General features: G+C 32.6%; 1 protein-coding gene across 1 annotated transcript in view; it reads right to left on the bottom strand.

The window, feature by feature from the left end:
• The window catches only part of LOC124368217, a 57,569-nt gene that overhangs the window by 26,066 nt on the left and 12,305 nt on the right, over positions 1–19,198 (bottom strand). Inside the window, exon 4 of the mRNA XM_046825492.1 lies at positions 8,057–8,320. Within this exon, the coding sequence (XP_046681448.1) occupies positions 8,057–8,320 (264 nt within the window). The remainder of the gene's footprint in view (positions 1–8,056; positions 8,321–19,198) is intronic.

Genomic DNA, 19,198 nt, shown 5'->3' with positions numbered 1-19,198 from the left:
CATATGATTTATTATTACTATACCATAAGAAATGCAAATGTATAATATGTATTCGTCCTCGAGGTATCTTCCGGATAGACTGAGGGGCAGAAATGAAGTTTTCCGGCCCTTCGAGTGATAGATTCACTAATGTCCAGCCAATAGATTCGAGGATATGCTGAAGACTTTTAGGAAAGAAAGAAACACAGCTCACAACAAGGTTCCTGGGCCTCTGGGTAATTTAATCCCTCTAATGGGGAGCTCCGGCGACCTTTGGAGATGATCCAACAGTAACCGTCTTGTATACCAACAACCAGGTGTAATAACATGCCGCTTGTCACGGTGATTCCCGAGGTTCATCAGACCTTGACCAGACGCGGTATCCTCGGCGTGAACTGCGAGCACGGGCGAGCAGAGTAGGCCACATGTACATCCCATCTTTACATGTACATCCCATCTTGGGACATCGCTCGTCGAGTTCCCACTTCCTATCCATCATAAGAATTCCCGTAGCAGCCTTAAATGGAGAGATACGTTGAGCCGACGCATTAGTTATCTGTAAAAAGAATGTCGGTCTGTGGTTCTTTTGTTCGGATGGCCAAGAGTGATAGGAATTCCCACTGGTCGAAGTCCAGATACGTCAACGTTGTCCGTAAACAGCGGCATCGCTCTGTGGTCAACGCTTTGTTTTCTCGTGGGTTCACTGTGGTATTGTGTAATGTTTGCACGAATGTTAGTCATTTATTTACTTAGTAAGCTGACATAAGAGAAGGGACGGGTGACGGAGTAACCTTTTCAGATTGTCACAGTTCATTCAATCCTTATCGCTCTTTGTTTGAGTGTTAACATTTCCGTAAAGCTGTTGTTTACAGACTTAGGCCGTGTAACTGGCCTTTAGGTTGTCAACTCGATGATATGTAGTAAAAGGCTACACCTCACCAAAATGTGCACTTCTTTAATATCCTCCTTAAAAGTGGTACTTTAGTATGGTGATCATCTCATGTTTTCAATATTTCTAAATTCTATAATGGATGTAAATTAGCATTTTGAGACATGGCTTGTAAAAATTTGAAAATTGGGCCAATGTTAAAAATTATTTCTTGGGATTTTAAAACTCTTTGAATGCTTATGCCCTACACTACTTTATGTATACGCTTGCATTCGAGAATTTTTCGAAAGGGAAATGCCAATTTAACATCACTGCTTTCTGTGGTGAGACACGCGCTACAAGACTGACCCACGTATCGATAATTTAATGGACCGATTTACGCTTTACTTCAAGTGAGTCCATACTTCTATATCTTTAAACACTACCTACATCCGCGAAAGGAAGTGCAACACTGTTGCCACGTCACTCTACGTGAAGAAAAGTGTCCCTAATTTCGCCTCTGTACTCATATCCAAATAACGAAATTATTCCATCATTCTTATTTTGTTTTCCCGAAATTAATAATTTATATATGCAAGGTAATTGAATATGAATCGAACTTACTTTTGAAGTGAGTGAAGGGATTTAACCTGGATAACAATCTGGCTTTGAAGATATTCAGAAATGAGTAAACTTCAGTATTATTATATAACATAAAAACTTTATTAGGCCTAATTAGATAAAATATAATAGTATATGACAGCTCTTGCATTTCTGATAGTATTTTAATGAGATGTAGTGCGTTCTGTATTCATAATTATTTGGAAACTCCTCTATTACTTCTAGTAAAAAAGTTAGATACAAATTCAATTTAACCTTATTCAATTCAACTATATTCGTACGTTAAGTATAAATTAATTGCCACATGTAAATTCTATTACATTCCAGTTTTGAGTTGCGTATTCTGATTTGAAATGTGCTAAGTTATGCTTAGGTTGTAATATATGTCTGGATTTATCTTGCAGATATTTCAAAAATATTTACTTCTATCAAAACACAAAACACTCTTACTAAGTAAATGTTATTGTCATCGCATATATGCGATAACAATAACAATTGTTACAGTCAACTCTGTTATCACCTAGTTATCGAAAACAGTGTGGCCAAGTTCTGAAAAGTTCCGGTCTCATAAGCACTTTATCACTAAATAGTGCTCTAATTAGCCACAAACTGTTGACCTTATACCAGTAGAAAAATGTTAACTGATTACCACTGCTGTGGCGTCTATTAAACTCTCATTGAATTCTACACATACCAACATCGAATTATTATCTGAAACTTTGCAGCTTAGGGGCAAAGCTGTGGCTTTCATGAGTCGCAGATTCTATTCTCGTGGAAGTAAACGAAATGTTGCAAATAGCTTTAGACCATTTTCAATTATTATAATAAATTTAAACTGATATTGGTCCTGAAAGAACTCCATTAAAAGTATTTATAATTAGATTAGTAATGCGGTAAGATAAAATACACAACGACATTATAATCCTTCTACAGTTATTTCAGTATTATATCAGTTATGCAAATAAAATAGTATAATTCTGTAGGAAGGTATACTCTTATCTTGTTTGTGTCACCAAATGTCTTTCTAATACTGAAATTAAGTTAAAAGGACTAGCTATGTACAAAACTAGCAGTTACTCGCTCGCGACTTCGCACGCAATTTTGTAGCCTTTGCACGTGTGTGAGAACTTCTGTTTCGAGTGAATAATATCACCGACGTCAATATTGAGTTTGCCTTGTTGCCACGGTTATGCAATCTGTCAAAAAGTGTATATTTATTGGACATTGTAATTTACTCCGGTCTTTATATATATATATATATATATATATATATATATATATATATATATATACAGGTCTTTCTCTTAAAAGAAAACTGCGGGATTGTATAAGTCTTTAAATTTATAGTAAAAGTTAAGTAACTTAGTCTTTTATATCTACATAACAGTACTGACCAAGCTTTGCGTACTTAATATTTGCTAACATTTACAGTTTAAAGTGTATTTATTACACTAAAATGTATAATTTAATTATCTGGATATTTTCTCATACTGTGATCATTAGAGGTTGCAGAAAAGATTTAAATAAGAAGTTTTGTTACTAGGTACCAAGCTTACATTATGCTTTCTCACTATAAATGTGAAACTGAAAATAGTGGTTATAAATTAAACATATTATTTTGTTTGTGGTGTCATAAATTTGTGTTTACACAGAACAGTTGATTACATTTATCTAATAACAAAGTTAATATCAATTAATAATATTTGTTTCCAGTAATGCATATATCAATCATTAACGTAGCCCGAAGGGATATTTGAAATAAGAATAGACCTATATTTTAACAAGGGATCCTAAGAATTTCCATGTAAACTTTCAGTATAATCGGTTGAATGGTTTACGTGTGAACAAACAAACAAACAAACTCACTTTTGCCTTTATAATACTAGCTACGGTGACAGCACATTTTGGCCCGTAAACCCATTGTTGATTGTCGGAGTTTCATCATTGTAACTGGTTAAAAGAATGAAAAAAGTTTGTTTACCAAGCTCAATTATTTAACTTTAAACATCTGCCATTTTGTATAACTTAAACAGTTTGCGATCGGAATTGTGTTCTAATAGAAACTTTAATTTGATGTACTACTCGACCTATGCTCTCATTTCAGATTTTCTTCTACCTCCACATAGGCCGGCCCCAAAAATATATATATATATATATATATATATATATATATATCAAACAAAAAGTTGATGTTTCTGTGTAGTATGCATGAAATTTTAATGGTGGTCATTACTTTTTTTAGTACGACTCTAATTTTATACTCATGTTGACAATTTATGATCACACCAGGGTTTTATTACTGGACCTGGACACGATGCTAATGGTCCTCTTAACACCAACGCCATTCGTTTTTTTATTATCCTTGAGATTACTGACACAACTGTTCTTAACCCCTTACATTATTATGGGAGCACGTATCCATTTAAATACATCACCCCGACTGTGTATTCTTTGTTGTGCGAAGCACTCACTTTATACTGCCAAGCAAAGAGATACGTCAAAATGTTTTTGAAGGCTTTAGTACGCTATAGGCTCATACACGAATAAATTAAAAAGTAAAATCGTCTACAAAGTACAAAAATTTTAAAATGTTGTTTTTATCCACAATTGCAAGAAAATATATAGTTTCTGTAAGAAATTTAAAAGTAGCCGCAATAGTATAGTATGGTGGAAAACTTTTTAAATTCTAAATTCCTATTTTTAACGACACTAAAAGTAGTTGAAGTCTCCCATTTAAACCTTTCAGTAAATGTAACCGTTTTTTAGATACCACTGATGGCACAGTTAAAATTGTGTAAGAAGACTTTCCCTTATTTATATAAATATGTCTGTAAGTAAAACCTACATATTAGCGGGTAAAGTAAGAGCAAAATATTAATATTATCCATCACAACAAACATCTTCCACCAACGTGTGCCCATTTGTGCTTATTATGAAAGTGTCCTTTACACTGTAGGCTAATAAGAGATGGAAATACCAGTTGTGGTAACCCGTGGCCATGATGTTCAAGGCATTTTATGTTATCATGGCCTAGTCTATGATAGTCTAGGAACGAAGAAGCTATTTGCGCTGTATGCGCACACAACCTGGCCTTTCTTGAAATTGATAAAGGAATCTTTCCTGAACAAGAAAATCCCAGCAATGCTGGGTCTTTTTGATGGAAGATTCTATAATTTGTTGTACAGTCAGGTTTTCATTTTATAAAGCATATTATCATTGCCGATCCCACTTTCCGATTTTAATATGGTGGTCCTTAATAGTTTTAAAAATTATTAATCCTGTATAACAATAATAATATGCCCTCGTTCTTCCCATATAAGAAATTTCAAGTAGACACTGAGTTACTATACAGAGTGTCCCTTTCTATGGCACCATTTTATATAAAAAATGACTTAATTTATAAATAATTATGTATCGGTGACTCTACTAATATTTCAATGCTCACCAATGTGGGTTTAGACCAATGATGCTATGTGAATGTTGAATTTAGCTCCAGTTCACCTTCATCTTACGTGCAGCATCTGGAATCTGACGCTGTCCCACACTTGACTCCTGGAAGTCACATAAAATCAACCCTCCTCACCTTAGCTACGTTATCTGTAGAACACTACGTTGCTCCACAGTGTCAGAGAGATCGTGTGAGAAACTTCGTAGTGCTCTCAATTGTGCACTGATGAGACAATGAGAATTATTTTCACCTATTTTGCACTATGCTTCTGATGTCGATAACTAATAACTAAAGGTAATAAGGGTATCGAATAAACTAAAAACAGTTCTGTGGATATTAATAATATTTTTAATATTTTACATCCACAATAGTTATACGAGTAAATTTGGACGTAAAGAGTGTTTAACTAATTTTTCGTATGGTTCTAAAAATAAGATTACTTTCATTAATGCCTTTTTATGCTACGAATATGCTATGAAGCTCTCGCATTAGATCTATTTATATGGTGAAAATCTTCACGTACACACAATTAGAACATTCGTGTTCTAAAGTTTTCGATATACACTAGAACAGCACAACTTTTCAAATACCTTAAAGGCTTCGCTAACGCTAAGCCAGTACAACATCGTGAATAGCCTCGCCAACGACCTGTACTTAAGTTTGAAAAACTCTCACTAAATTAATCGCTAACTATTTTTCTCCCATTTATTTGTTGATTCGAAGAAATGTAAGTGCACTTATGTTTATTAGTACCAGCGGTTTTCGATACATGAGTAATTAAGTTTAAGAAATGTAGTAAAACCTCAAGTTTTCTGAAAACCCCAAAGTATTATGTTCTTATTTTATACTTTAATATTGTAGAAAATTTTTGTGTTCCACTATAATCTTAAAACTATTCCCCAAAACACCTCAATCTTTTATAATAATCATTCATATTATACTTTTTTATTACTCCGTTAATTATGAGTAAAATTGACTAATGTTACATATACATGTATACATACCTGACAAATGTATGTGCTAATCAGATACACTTATGGTCATTCTTGTTTTGATACGCAAAAACTGATGAAATAGAAATATTTTAACCACTTCTTAGAAGAACGGGAAATATGAAATAGCCGCTGCATTGTCATTGTACCACTCTCTGGCATTCTTCTCCACAGAGAACAATACTTGACGGACAAGAGAATATTGACGGTCAATAGCGCAGACTGTAATAGAAATAGAAACCTCTTTGTTGGCAGATTTGTAAATTCTTGGAAGGTCAATTTTGTACAAGAACTTTTACCTGGTTTAATTTCTTTTCGTACTTTCCAAACCCCGATTTTGGAATATAGTTTGCGCTTTACTGTTGTACCCTATAAAAGGTAAAGGGAGAAATACAGGATTCCTTCTTCCTTTTTCAACATCCCTTTACGTAATTTACTGTATTGTACAATAGTTTGAACTTAATTCAACGTTGAAACTTAAAATAATTGAAGCTTTAGCAAAGTATTTAATTTGATATGGTCTCAAAACTACTAAAAAATATGAAATATGTAATTTGATATAACCAAAAAAAGCTCTTCCAAAAATAGTAGGCTCCGGATAACATTAAAGTACCAAATGTTTTACGTATACTATAAAATTAATATATCTTTAGTTTTGAAAAATAAAGTGGTGATTATTTCCTGCGTCGTTAAACTGACATTTACAATGGATATTGATAATTATGTTTTATTTATGATTACAACCAACACAATAGATGGCCTTTGGGTCAATGTTTGACGAAGATCATTGTTTTATTAGGTTCATTTAAAATATACTACGTTTTCATTCATTCGTCCATAAAGTACTATCTCCTGTTTTTACTTTCGTTAAAACGTGACCGTTTAGCTTGGTTAATGATCAATTAATTAACTAATGATACATTTTTTCGCTTATTATCGTCGATTATATAAAAGGTCGGAATAAGTTCAAAAAAATTTTTTTTAATGCGGTTCAAAGTATACTTTATCTGATATTCTTCTTAAACTAATTTAATTTGGGACGTGTTAAAAATCTTTAAAGCCACAAAAACTACGAGGAAAACCTTGAACTTTGTTGTATTTATTATCAGTTATGTTTTTATGAATATGAGGCTATACAGTAACGTAAAGGTTAACAGGGGTAAGGGGTCGTCACTCAGTCAAAGGTTTTTACACACCACTGACCAAACTCGCACATACGACACCGGGGTGGCTGCTTCGGTCGATATGTAATTTACAAAGAATCCTTTATGATTAAACTTTGAAAGTTCTAAACCCTTAAATGCGATACATTTTTATTTGTAAGAACACCAAAGATTGTTCCTTCTTTTCCAAAATATATTTTGAGATAAAGCAATAGAGCGGTTAGTTTTATCAAATACAAGAATAATAATCATTTAAAAGTTAAAATATATATTTTTATATCAAAGCCTGTTCAAGAGACATACTACCAAACTGGAAATTTTGAGATTAAAGTAGAAACGTTCTTCTTACTACAACATGCTTAAAAATGCCTTTAACAAATTATAAATGTTTCTTTAAGAAATCCATTTTATACTTGCAATACTTTGAAATTTCAGTGCCATTATTTATTTTCAAGTTTCCAAAAATGGAAAACTGAATTTCCCATCAAACAAGTATTAGTGGCGGACCCATTATTTTATTTCGAGAGTTCAAATAGCGTGAAGGTCTGATGTATTCTGAATCGACCCAACTCCTTTTTCTGTTTGATAAGATCCTCGCACAGGCCAGTTGCCCATGAGGACGGACAGAATAAGGCTTAAAAGGGGATCGGCCTCTCCTTTTTATTAAAAAAGAAAACAATCCTACAGACAATCCGCAGAAATTCCCATGGATAATAGTTTATACATCACTTATTAATTTAAAGATCAACAGTAATTTAAATATCACCTTCATCGTGGCGTAGGGTTAAGGATGACAGAGGTCACAGGTTCAATTTTCGGGAAAATCAATACGAATTTGCAAACGGATTTAGATCGTTTTTCCTTAAAACATTAATACGGCTTATTTGCAACGGGCTGGTGTAGATAGAACCCCCTAAAAACCTACCATCAACTAAATTCCAAAGAACTAATACACTATTGAAGCGATTTTGGAATTTAAAAATACCTGTACAATTCCTACGAGGCAGATGAAGCAAGGGCACGTAAGGCAGGGCACACTTGACTTTATTGATGAACCTGTGTCCGGCGGACTTGGTCTGCACGGGGCGGTACCGAGGGTCCATGGTTCGCGTCCAGACCAGGTAAACACTCCACTGTCACTGTCACTGTCACATTGCCAGAGGGGTAGAGGGGACGCGACGATGTCTGTACGCGCGTAACACTTGTAGCACACTGGCTGTGTGTGGCTGATGCTGTCACTGTGACAGTGCTACAGTCCAAGAGCTGAGATAACCCATGCTGCCGCAAGAGCTCGCGTCGGTCGCTGAGTAGCTCACACCTCAGGCCTTTAGCCTTACTTTGAAATTCATACTAGCTTCTTCATTTCGACCTTTTTTAGATATTTGTCTACAACTAGCAAATATTTTTAAATTGTTTTACTCCTTAAAGTCCTAACCCATACCCTAAACTTGTAGAAAAAGATAGTCGTTTCGACTCTATCTGAAGTTGTAACAACTGAAATTGTATTAATTTAATATCATAGGGTTTACGTGTACACTATATCTCAAAAACTACAAAAGGTTGTTTATAACAAAATGTTTTAAACATATTCCAGAATACTTGTAATTCATCTCTAGCATATAAATAAATAACAGTTGTGAATGTTTTTAAGATTGAACGGCTGCTGTAATGGAACTTAAATGCTCACCAAGCTGGCTAACGAACTTTGTCGAGATCAAATTTTTTTACCAAGCTTCATTTTATTCAGTATTTCATTGGGGCAGTTAAGGTTTCCACAGAACACATTATATAGTATAAATACACACACACACACACACACACACACACACACACACACACACATATATATATATATATATATATATATACATAAGTCAAAAAATGTCTCGTTTAGTCGCTAGCCACAATTTTTTATAAAAATTATTATCTCTAAAACTAGTTGAGCTAAAAACCCATAGTTTTAAATAGATGAGATGAAAATAAAAAATAACTTTTTTCTATATTAAAAAAATATCGCCAGTTAAAAATGTTTAAGTCAAATAACAAATAAACAAGCACGGTTATAAAAATTTACTCGAGACCAAATGTTCTAACATTTTAATTACAATTCCAGCAGTACATTTTTCAACGAAGTCGGTCAATTTATAAGCGAGCACGACCACTTTGAAGGCGCACTTCCACAAGCCGTAAGCAGCAAACATTTTGTATTTAATACGTATCAGCTGTTTTAAATAGGTTATAAAGATTGTACATGCTATGAACTCTTTTGACGTTTTTATATCAATTCCAACGGTACTTTTCAACGAAATCCGTCAACGCATAAGCGAGCATGACCACTTTAAAGATACGCTTGCACAAGCCAGGAGTGCCAAACTTATCACAGTTGAGAAATGTCAGTTGGTCTTTCGCTAATAGTTCATTAAAAGTTACTAAATCGCTCCTGAAATATTGGATTGATTCTTAGTCTTGTTCATCACTTAGAGTTTTGTTTTTGTATTACTTTACTGATTACTTGAAGCTCCCTAAAAAAATTGCATGTAGACGTCGAGTGATTAAAGGCATGAATGAAAACTGTATTCATTTAATACCATTATCTCTCTTACTTTGTAGAGTTAGTAGAGTTTTATTAATTAGAGTAAAGTTTTGGTGACCTCTGTGTATTTTTAATGATAAATGTACCTTAAGATATGGACTTAACAAACTCTCTCTTTCAACAAATATTAGTGGCTTCTTAATAGGTCCATATAAAATAATGTGGTTGTTGTATAATAGTTCTAAAATGTGTAGAATAACGCTGCAGCAACAGTGGAGAGTCGAACGACAAATTTTTAGAATTAAAATCCCTGTATTGTAAACAATTAATACTCCAAATTATTATTTGAAATTTGATTGGCTGAGCGTTACCGAAGCTTATCACTCGAGGAGATGGAAAATTTTTATTTCTGTCTGTCCGCCCGCTGTAGCCTATATCTCGAAAACGAACAGATAAACTTGAGAGTTGGTGTATAGACTCATTTCTATACCAGCAACATTGAGTTCGAACATGGGACCTGGTGTTATGGATTACCATGATGGTAACGATAAAGTATAAGGATAACTCAATTTGTAAACTAACTGTGGTATTCTTGTGAGCTTCTAACAGGTATTTTTGTATTTATTCATAGAGCAAAAAGAAACAATTACAAAGTGGAAAGTTTTAAGTGCCAGTATGTGACTTTTATTTCTATAAATAAAAGTATAGAAAAAAAGTTTTTTTCTATTTAAGTATAGTTTAAATGATCAATAATGGAATGGAATCAATACTAAAATTCCGTAACAAGATTTGATTTCAGCGCACTCTAGCGATTAAGTACCCTCCCTACATCACCGGAACTTTTATTGTTCAAACACTGCTATGAAAAATTGTAATGAACACAAATGTAAATGTATCATGTGGCACGATATCTCAAGAAATATTTTATCTGTAGACTTTGAATTTTGCGTAAACGTCATTTCTATACATATAAACAAGAATGTCTATTGTCTATAGTCAATTGTCAACCATGAAAATTGGCTGAGCGTCATTGAACTCAATCACACAATAGGTTATCTTTTGTCTGTCCAGAGATGTACAATATTTATTCTGTATAATTGTTTGACTGCCTATCTCTCCGCAAGATTTCTAGAGAATAAAATAAGCTAGTGATATGAAAGTTTGCAAACAAACTCAGTGAATCATGTAACGCGACACGGAGAGTGGTGTACTTCTACCTTGTAAATACATAAATTTAATTAATACATTTTTATATGATCGATTTTTATTATTTGTTATTTACATTGATTAATAGTTTCAATTATTTAATCTTTATGTTTTATTTTAATTTTAAAAACTGTTAAAAAACTTAGGTTTAATATGTCTTTTTGACTGGAGTTACGTGTTTAGTTGTTGGCATTTTTCAGGTCAAAAGTAAGAAAGGCCATGCGGCCTTAATTTTGGCTTTTTACTTTATGTACAAATTAGGAAATCATTTATTCATGCATTCATTTTTGTTTAAACTATATACAAGATATAAATATTTCAAAACTCCCCTTATTAACTCTATTAATAATGGAAATTAAAACAAAACTTTAAGCTATAGTTGTTAGCCTATACTTCATTTCAGAGATTTAGACTCGTTCTTTTATTTAAACCCTTTTTCGTGAATGAAAAGGAGAACAGAAAATGGAAATTTTCATTATGTAACAAGCTAGTTATTAGTAGATAAAAAAGTGTATCCTATTGAAATAGTAGCCGATTAATAATTGCAGTTTTTTTAATTAAAAAATAAACATGTTTTATTTTAGTACATGTTAGATTAAATTGAAAACCACCCACGATTAGATATCCTCATTATACAACTAATGTTTTATTTTGCAGTATTTTATTTTTTGTAAATCATTTTTACGCAGCATTTAGTTTTAAACTGTATAGTAACATTAAAGTACTAAATTTAAAAATTTTGATAAAAAATTATGGTACCAGTAAATTTTTAATTGAACATTATAGGATCAAAAGCCCTTAAATAACAAAACAGTCTATGCATAAACATTGGAGAAGTGGTCCTGAAGATGTGGTAAAAATGTTATTATATTTAGGCTATTAATACATGTTTACACCAAACGTCATGTTTATTCTTTTAAAAAGCATATTTCAAAAAAGTAGACACGAGTTAAATTGAGATTCAAATTTAACTTAACCTATTTGACACCAAACTGAGAGTTTAGGGACATAAAAGTACTAGTTTTTATGAAAAACATAAAGCAATGTTTTAAAATATATATGGTTTTATTAATACACTACAAAAAATATATCAAATCGTAACATCGTCTATATGTAATGTTTAGTTCTGTTTTGTTGTTGATTATTAAGGTTTTCTTTTCAATATTGGATTCGTCAATCCATTTTGTCGTTTAGATATTACAATGTCATTCGTGTAAGAGTCTCTATTGTATTTTAGAATTATTTGTTGTCTCAAACACATAGTCAGTCTGTGATTGACAAGCAACATTGAATTCAGATGTTATTATTTCTGGCGATCATGTCTTGGTATCATTTTATTGCGCGGATTAATAAATATAAGATGCAGATTATATCTGATGTATAATTCATCTAAACTCTTGCATATAAGTATTGCAAATTTGGAAGAGTACTTTCATCTCATCGTGTGTGGTTGTGGATTTTATCAATTTCGTAGAAAGTTCAGAATATTATTTATTAAAATATTTCACGTAAATGAGATAGCTTGACAAGTTCAGTATGACCAATCGTTTCTCCGGGGTTTTGTATGAACGTAGAAAATTGTTATTAAATCAATATGTGAACTTTGTACAAATAAAAGGTTGATCATGAATTCCAAAACGAGTTAATTTAGTGAATGCAATAGTGGTAGATGCTCTTAAGACCACATGAATTTTGATTAAATTGACGGTATGATAAAAAACCTATTTTTGTCAAAAAGGGGATTTTCCTAACATTTTGTATTTTTATTCGTATCATAACAGCTATGAATTTAAAATAAACAAATATTTTTTTCCAACATAAAAAGACATTGCACTGCTTTGATATTTCAACTGCTGTTGTTTTTTTAAACTTTTCCCATTACTTTAGGAAAGGATTTAATTTTTTGGAACCCATATCAGTTGAATTAGCTTAAGTTAAATTGAATTAACCCTTCCTACCATAGCTACGTTACGTGTGAAGCCTACTACACAAAAAATGCAGAAGTTGTTGAATAAACATATGATATGATTTGAGTCTTCAATGAGCCGACAAGAATTACGTAGCAATATAACCTGCGTCGATCGTAATTGCAAGGTTGACCGGTTATGCAAAATTGCAAGTCGGATCTCGGCGCGGCGGTAGTAGTACAGTCACTGATCACTGCGTGGCGGAGACGTGGGTCGGGGTCGGCTTATCTTATAAATTATGAGGGGTAAACCACCTGGAAGGCGTGGACTGGGCGAATGTTTATTAAACGGCCTTCTGCGTCACAGCTAGCCAAGGTATCCTCCTCCATATTTGGCTTAATATGAATTCATCGGTAACAGTAAGGGTTCAATAAAGAACATTAAATATTGGAGCATAAGTGGTGAGCAAAAAGCAATGTATCATTGATCGTATTTCTAGATACAATAATTAATATAATTCACCTACGAAAGAAATCGATCTCCGACATACTAGTTTTGGTGCAGGTCGAGAAATTCAGGCATAAAAAGGGTAAAACTATGAATTTATTATTAATTCTCAGATCACAATTAAGATCAGATCACTCATAGCTTAACACACTTAAGCATATATTAATAACTACCAGACACGGAAATGGATATAAATTACGTGATCGTATACAGATTCTTTAAGTGGCGAGTTTCAGTCTAAGTAGTTGTCTGACGAGATACAAAAAAAAAAAAAAGTGAAAATCGTAATTTTAGTACTAAAATGATATACTCGTAGAGTATCGAGGACTCAATATAATTTATCTGAAATCTTTCTCAAATTTTTAATGCTTGATTATTGATAGCTCAAAACGTTTCTTTTTTATACTTATTAATTGTGGAAAGTTTCGGGTTGTGCTCACGAGTGGAAGCTGATCATCAATTATGGTTGCATTTCCTGGCTAACATAAATTCTAACAAAACTGACGATAACTTTGCTGCCTTTTGACCCCAAATATTGCGAGGAAAAATTCATTGAAATTATATTTAATTTTCATTTCAACCATTTTATTAATGTATTGGTTTTAGTACTGTTGAAAATAATTATATTATAAATCTTAGATTAAATCAAAAATATTTAAATATTCAATACATTAATACAAAAAGAAACCTGATTTGCGAAAACGAATTATTAGAATTTTTATTAAATACTTATTTCAAACAGAAGTTGCCCACGGTTTCGCACGCATTTTTCTTTTGAAAAGCAGGGACTTCATGGACGTTTTTAAATTACATTTTAAAACATTTCTGATAGTGATGGTCATGAAAGAAATTTAAAGACCAAAGTTAGGAACCCTAAAGTCGAGTGAACCAGATTTTATAAGTACCTATGTAATAACTCGAATTTCTTTCCAATATTTCGTGATATTTGATTGAATATCTCCAACGATTTCAGTAACACTTGAACTATTTTAGGTCACTGTGGAGGAATAAATTACATTTTTGCCGCCTTGGTTGGTTTTGTTGGCTCAATCAAGAAAATATATACATACTTAGGTCTGAGAAATAAACGTCTGTGAAAAAATAAGGTGGATCTTTAAATCTGTAGCAAAAGTTATATTCCACTACGGATCAAGCATTGCATACTATTTTTGTTAGAAGTTTGTTTTTGACAATGGAAGGATTGTGAAAGAAACAGGATTTTTCCAGACATTTCCCATCGTTCAGTGATACAAAAAACCAGTAACACTACGTTTTGAGATCTGCAATCTGATCTCTTCTTCAGGTAAATAACAAATTGTAGTTCAGTTTTAATAATTAGTGTTGTGTTTAGTTTTTTTTATTAAGTACACGTTTTAGAGTTAGTGAAGTAGACACACAACATGGTGGTTGTGATTTCTGACTTACGTGTGTCAAAACGCTCTGGTATGTTTTGTTTATTTTAACCTATAGTTTGTAATTATGTTATGTTTAATTCTTTCCATCCCCATGAGTAACAGGCTTCAGTAATGCTCAGCCAATTAAAATTTTAATTTCAACGTTTTTATATCAACCTTAAAGATCTTATAAGTCAAAACGCACTGTAGTTTATTCTCTTTGAATAAATTAATTGTGGCGGACTTCTCAATTAATTGTGCGGATCTTACTTCATTTCCCGTTGGGCTGAATCAGTGTAGAGTTTCCAACACCCATAAAATGTTATAACAGAGTCATGATTGATAATGAGCTACCGCTGATAAAAGTAGATAATAACCGCACTGTGTTGTACGTGACCTAGATGGAAAGATCAGTCCTTTCACTGTGTAGGAGAGCAGTGTTATACGTATTGTTCCTTTAAATTACATTATATTTTCTCGTGACTACTTTGACTTAAAGAGTTAAAGTTAACATAATAATCCAAATACGTATTCTTAAGTAAAATCCTAATAATATTATAAATGCGAAGATACCTTTGTTTTAGTTTTTGCGTAAACCATTCAACCGATTGTACTCAATTTTTACGTGGACAATTCTTAGGGTGAATCTGGGATGAATAAAGTTCTATTTTCGAAAATCCCTCCGTCTACACCCCCTGGTATCTAAAGCAGCAACAATTCCATTCTTGGCCTCTAAAGTTGTGAAGTGTTAATTGAAAGAGCCTGAAAAGTACAATTTATTAACCGTTCTGTGTAAACATTGTTTTATGACAGCACGACCGTATGTTTAGTTTATTTAACAACTACTTTCTTATCTTATTACATTTAGAGTGTGAAAGCGTAAGGTTGATGATACAAAACACTTCTTATTTAAAGTTGAGTCGCGAGTAAAAAAATATCCATAAAGAAAAATTAAGTCTTAGACAGTTTTATGAAAAATATAATTGTAAATGTACATTTGTAATAAATAGTAAGTATTATATATAAAATACAAAATTTCGATCTAACTTTTACTACACATTTAAAACCCGTACACATTTGTTATAAGACCCGTATTATTTGTCTTTTGGCAGAAGTAGCTTTCTTAAACCCATATATATATATATATATATATATATATATATATATATATATATATATATATATATATATATATATATAATCGATTGGGAAACAAGGCAAAATCAACTATGGGGCAAAAACACTAAGACCGGAGTAAATTACAATGGCCATAAATATAAATTTTTTAGAGATTTTAATAGTGGTGGCAACAAGGCAAACTCAATATTTTCGTCGGAAATATAATTCACTCGAACCAGCAATTGCTCATACACGTGCAACGCTTGCGAAATTGCGTGAGAATCCGCGGGTAACTGCTAGTTACTAATAAATACGAGATAAGAGATAGTTTGAGATTACAATCATAATGCTGGATTGTTTAAACTCGAAATTAACTAAATCTGGTCGTTTACATAATTAGTTCGTGCCGATATTCATAGGTAAACCTACTAGTACAGGAGCCAAGAGCAAATCTGCATTGCATAAGCACATAACCTTGTTTATCTTGAAAGCGATAGAGGAATATTTCCTCTTAAAAGGAAATCAATCATCAGCAACGCCAGTTTTGGTGGTTTTTAGTTAAAGAAGAATCGGTCCAATAATGTGAAGTACATGTGTGAAATGGTTTAGAAATATGAAACTACTATTTGTTCTCAGATCATATTTTTCTAGCTTGATACACTGAAAACCGACCGCCAGACATATAAATTAATAGTAGTTATATAACCGCCAGACAACTGGATAGACTTCCCACGTTAAGAGTCTGTATACGGTCAGGTGATGCTGATTTAATATTCATTTACGTATCTGGCAATAATAAATATACAGTTATAAATACATGCTTAATTGTGTAAAGCTAAGAAAAGTGTGATCTGAGAATTAATTATCAATTCATAGTTTTAACCCTTTAGATGCCTGCCCATTTTACGACCTGCACCAAAACTAGTACGTCTGGGATTGATTTCTTTCGTAGGTGAAATATATAGATCTATTTGAAGAAAACCCAGTTTGGCTGCTTATCAAATCCAAATGAGTTCTCGCCACTCGGGGTTTTAGGGATTTTGTTCCCTAGTTTCTTTACTAATATTTTTAATCAGTTAATTATATAAAAAGTCTGTGATTTCAAAGAGATGTTTGTTGATTTTTCTGTTGTTTTTGCCATCTCATTGACCAAAGACTTTTCATATGCGACTTTGTATTTTTTTTTTCGTGCAGTTGAAAAATATACACTTCCTGTTAGGTGTATGGGATTCATTTTCAATCACTAAAATAAGCTGTTCGATTTGTATCCGGTTTTTATGTGTTGTAATAACAATTTGATTACCAGACACTATTCTAATCCTTTTGAGGATTTGATTCTTAGTTTTATTCGATTAGACTGCAAACGAAAACATGTAAACAGGCGTTACTTTCCTTAAAAAGATATGTCTGTTGGTAAGGATTTTGAAACGAAGGTTTGAAAAATATGTCTGCTTTCAAAGAGCATTAAATTTTTTATTAAATACTGTAAACACATTGTTGCTTCTTAAAAAAATATTATTACTGACAATGAATTGTTTTAAAAGACCTCTATGCGTTTTGCTTAGCGGAGCAAAAATTAAAGTTGTGACAATATTAGGAGAGGCTGATCCCTTTTTAAGCCTTATCCGGCCCGTCCTAATGGGCTATTGGCCTGTGCTAGGAACTCCCACATAGTGAGTATGATGTTCTTTAATTCCTAAATATTTCATATCCAATAAATACTTTGAATTTCTTAAATAATAACCGTAAAAGTGTTGACTTCTGGCTGGTATTTACATGTCCACACGGGATACAGCAGAAATTCACGCTGTCACATTAAGGTACTCAATTGATGTCACCAAGAGGAAGTTTTACGATACCGTGTTGAGTAGCGGTGGTGTGGGATGGTTTGGTCCTCAAGTATCATCACTGGAGGATGATGGCAGGAGTCAGACTTCCTGAGTGCGAAAGGCAGTTAAGTAGCTAAACCTGGTCCGTCTGCTGCAACCGGTTTAGACAGTACTGGTATTATCCTTCTTCAGGTCTTTATGGTTGAGGTACCGGTGGTTAAGACCTACGTCCCCCATAATTTCTGTTACGATAGGTCACCGCAGGAGACGCTTCCTTTTAGGATATCATTCCTATCGCTATAAAGGCAAAGCGCAAAAGGTCTAGGGTTAACTCGCAAATGCTATGGAAAAGTCGATTCAGAAATAATAAAATTTTTCAATGTCAAATTACATTCAAATGGTTCTTAATGTATGTTATATAAATTTGGGATTTTCATAGTTTAGTTATATGCATAATTAATTGAATTGTAATTTGCATGTATTTGGACAAAAATATAAAGTTATTGGTAAATATTAAATTGTCATACTGAAAGACACTTTAAAGACAAATTAATGTATGGACCTGCAAAAATCATTTCTATGGTAGATATAAATGGTAAAGTTCACAAATAGAAAAACTGAAACTGTTTGTAGCTGCTTATTCAAGGTTTGTAGGTAAACAGTTAATAGAAGAATACATTATTCGTAAATCCAATATACAAATTTGAGAATAAAATATTTATTCTCCTTATTATTTTAAATATTACGTCAAAACTGGGTTGTGGATTTTTTATGCGTTTTAATGATATTTCAATGTTTTACATTTACAGTAACTTATGCAATAACAATAAGTTCTCTGAATTTGTTTGAACAACATAAGCATACTGATATAGGTCATCATAGTAGCAATACTGTACAGGCACATGTAAGCTGTTAATGAAGTATACTGTGAAGAAACGCACACGGCATATAAATGTGGTCTTAGTTAACATCCCCCATATTTTATAAGACGACCCTCAGTTTCGAAATGTTTTATACATTGCCGAAGAACTCTAAATACCGATTATGAAGCCCAAGAATCCAGTTTCTTAGTTTAATGTTAGTTTTTTTAGTCAGTACAAGGTGGTATTTCAGATGGCTTAAGTTTATATTTGCCTCTAGTAGCTAAGTTGAATGAGTCATAATTTTTGTGATCACTTTGTTTATCATATTTTTGCAAAATATTTCATTATATTTTTATGTCTAAAAGTGTTTATTGAAAACATTTACAAACTGTCGTATACAGCTGTTTCGCGCTTTTCAGAACCATCTACCTTAAGACTGTTACACTTTGACTTTCGTTGAATACAAACATACAATTATATTAATATAAAAAATCAAGGTTATGGATGAATTATGGGGGACAGGGAAATAGGAATGGAACTTTTAAGTTATTTGACGAAAAACATAATTGGCTGAGCGTTAGCGAAGCCTAATACTTGAGGGGCTGAAAAAATGTAATTTTTGACTACATTTATAATATCTTGAAAACGAGCGGATATAGGCAACATTGAGTTCAATCATGATGCATGCTACTCCACGGGTTTTGGCTGAGTATTAGTGAAAATTGTGGTCTTATGATCTGCTCTTAGGATAAACAAGTATGTAAACAAA

This window comes from Homalodisca vitripennis, chromosome 8 (genome assembly GCF_021130785.1).
Source record: "Homalodisca vitripennis isolate AUS2020 chromosome 8, UT_GWSS_2.1, whole genome shotgun sequence".
NCBI classification, from domain to species: Eukaryota; Metazoa; Arthropoda; class Insecta; order Hemiptera; family Cicadellidae; genus Homalodisca; species Homalodisca vitripennis.
Note: the sequence above shows the minus strand (reverse complement) of the source record. Positions and strands in the feature narration are given on the sequence as shown.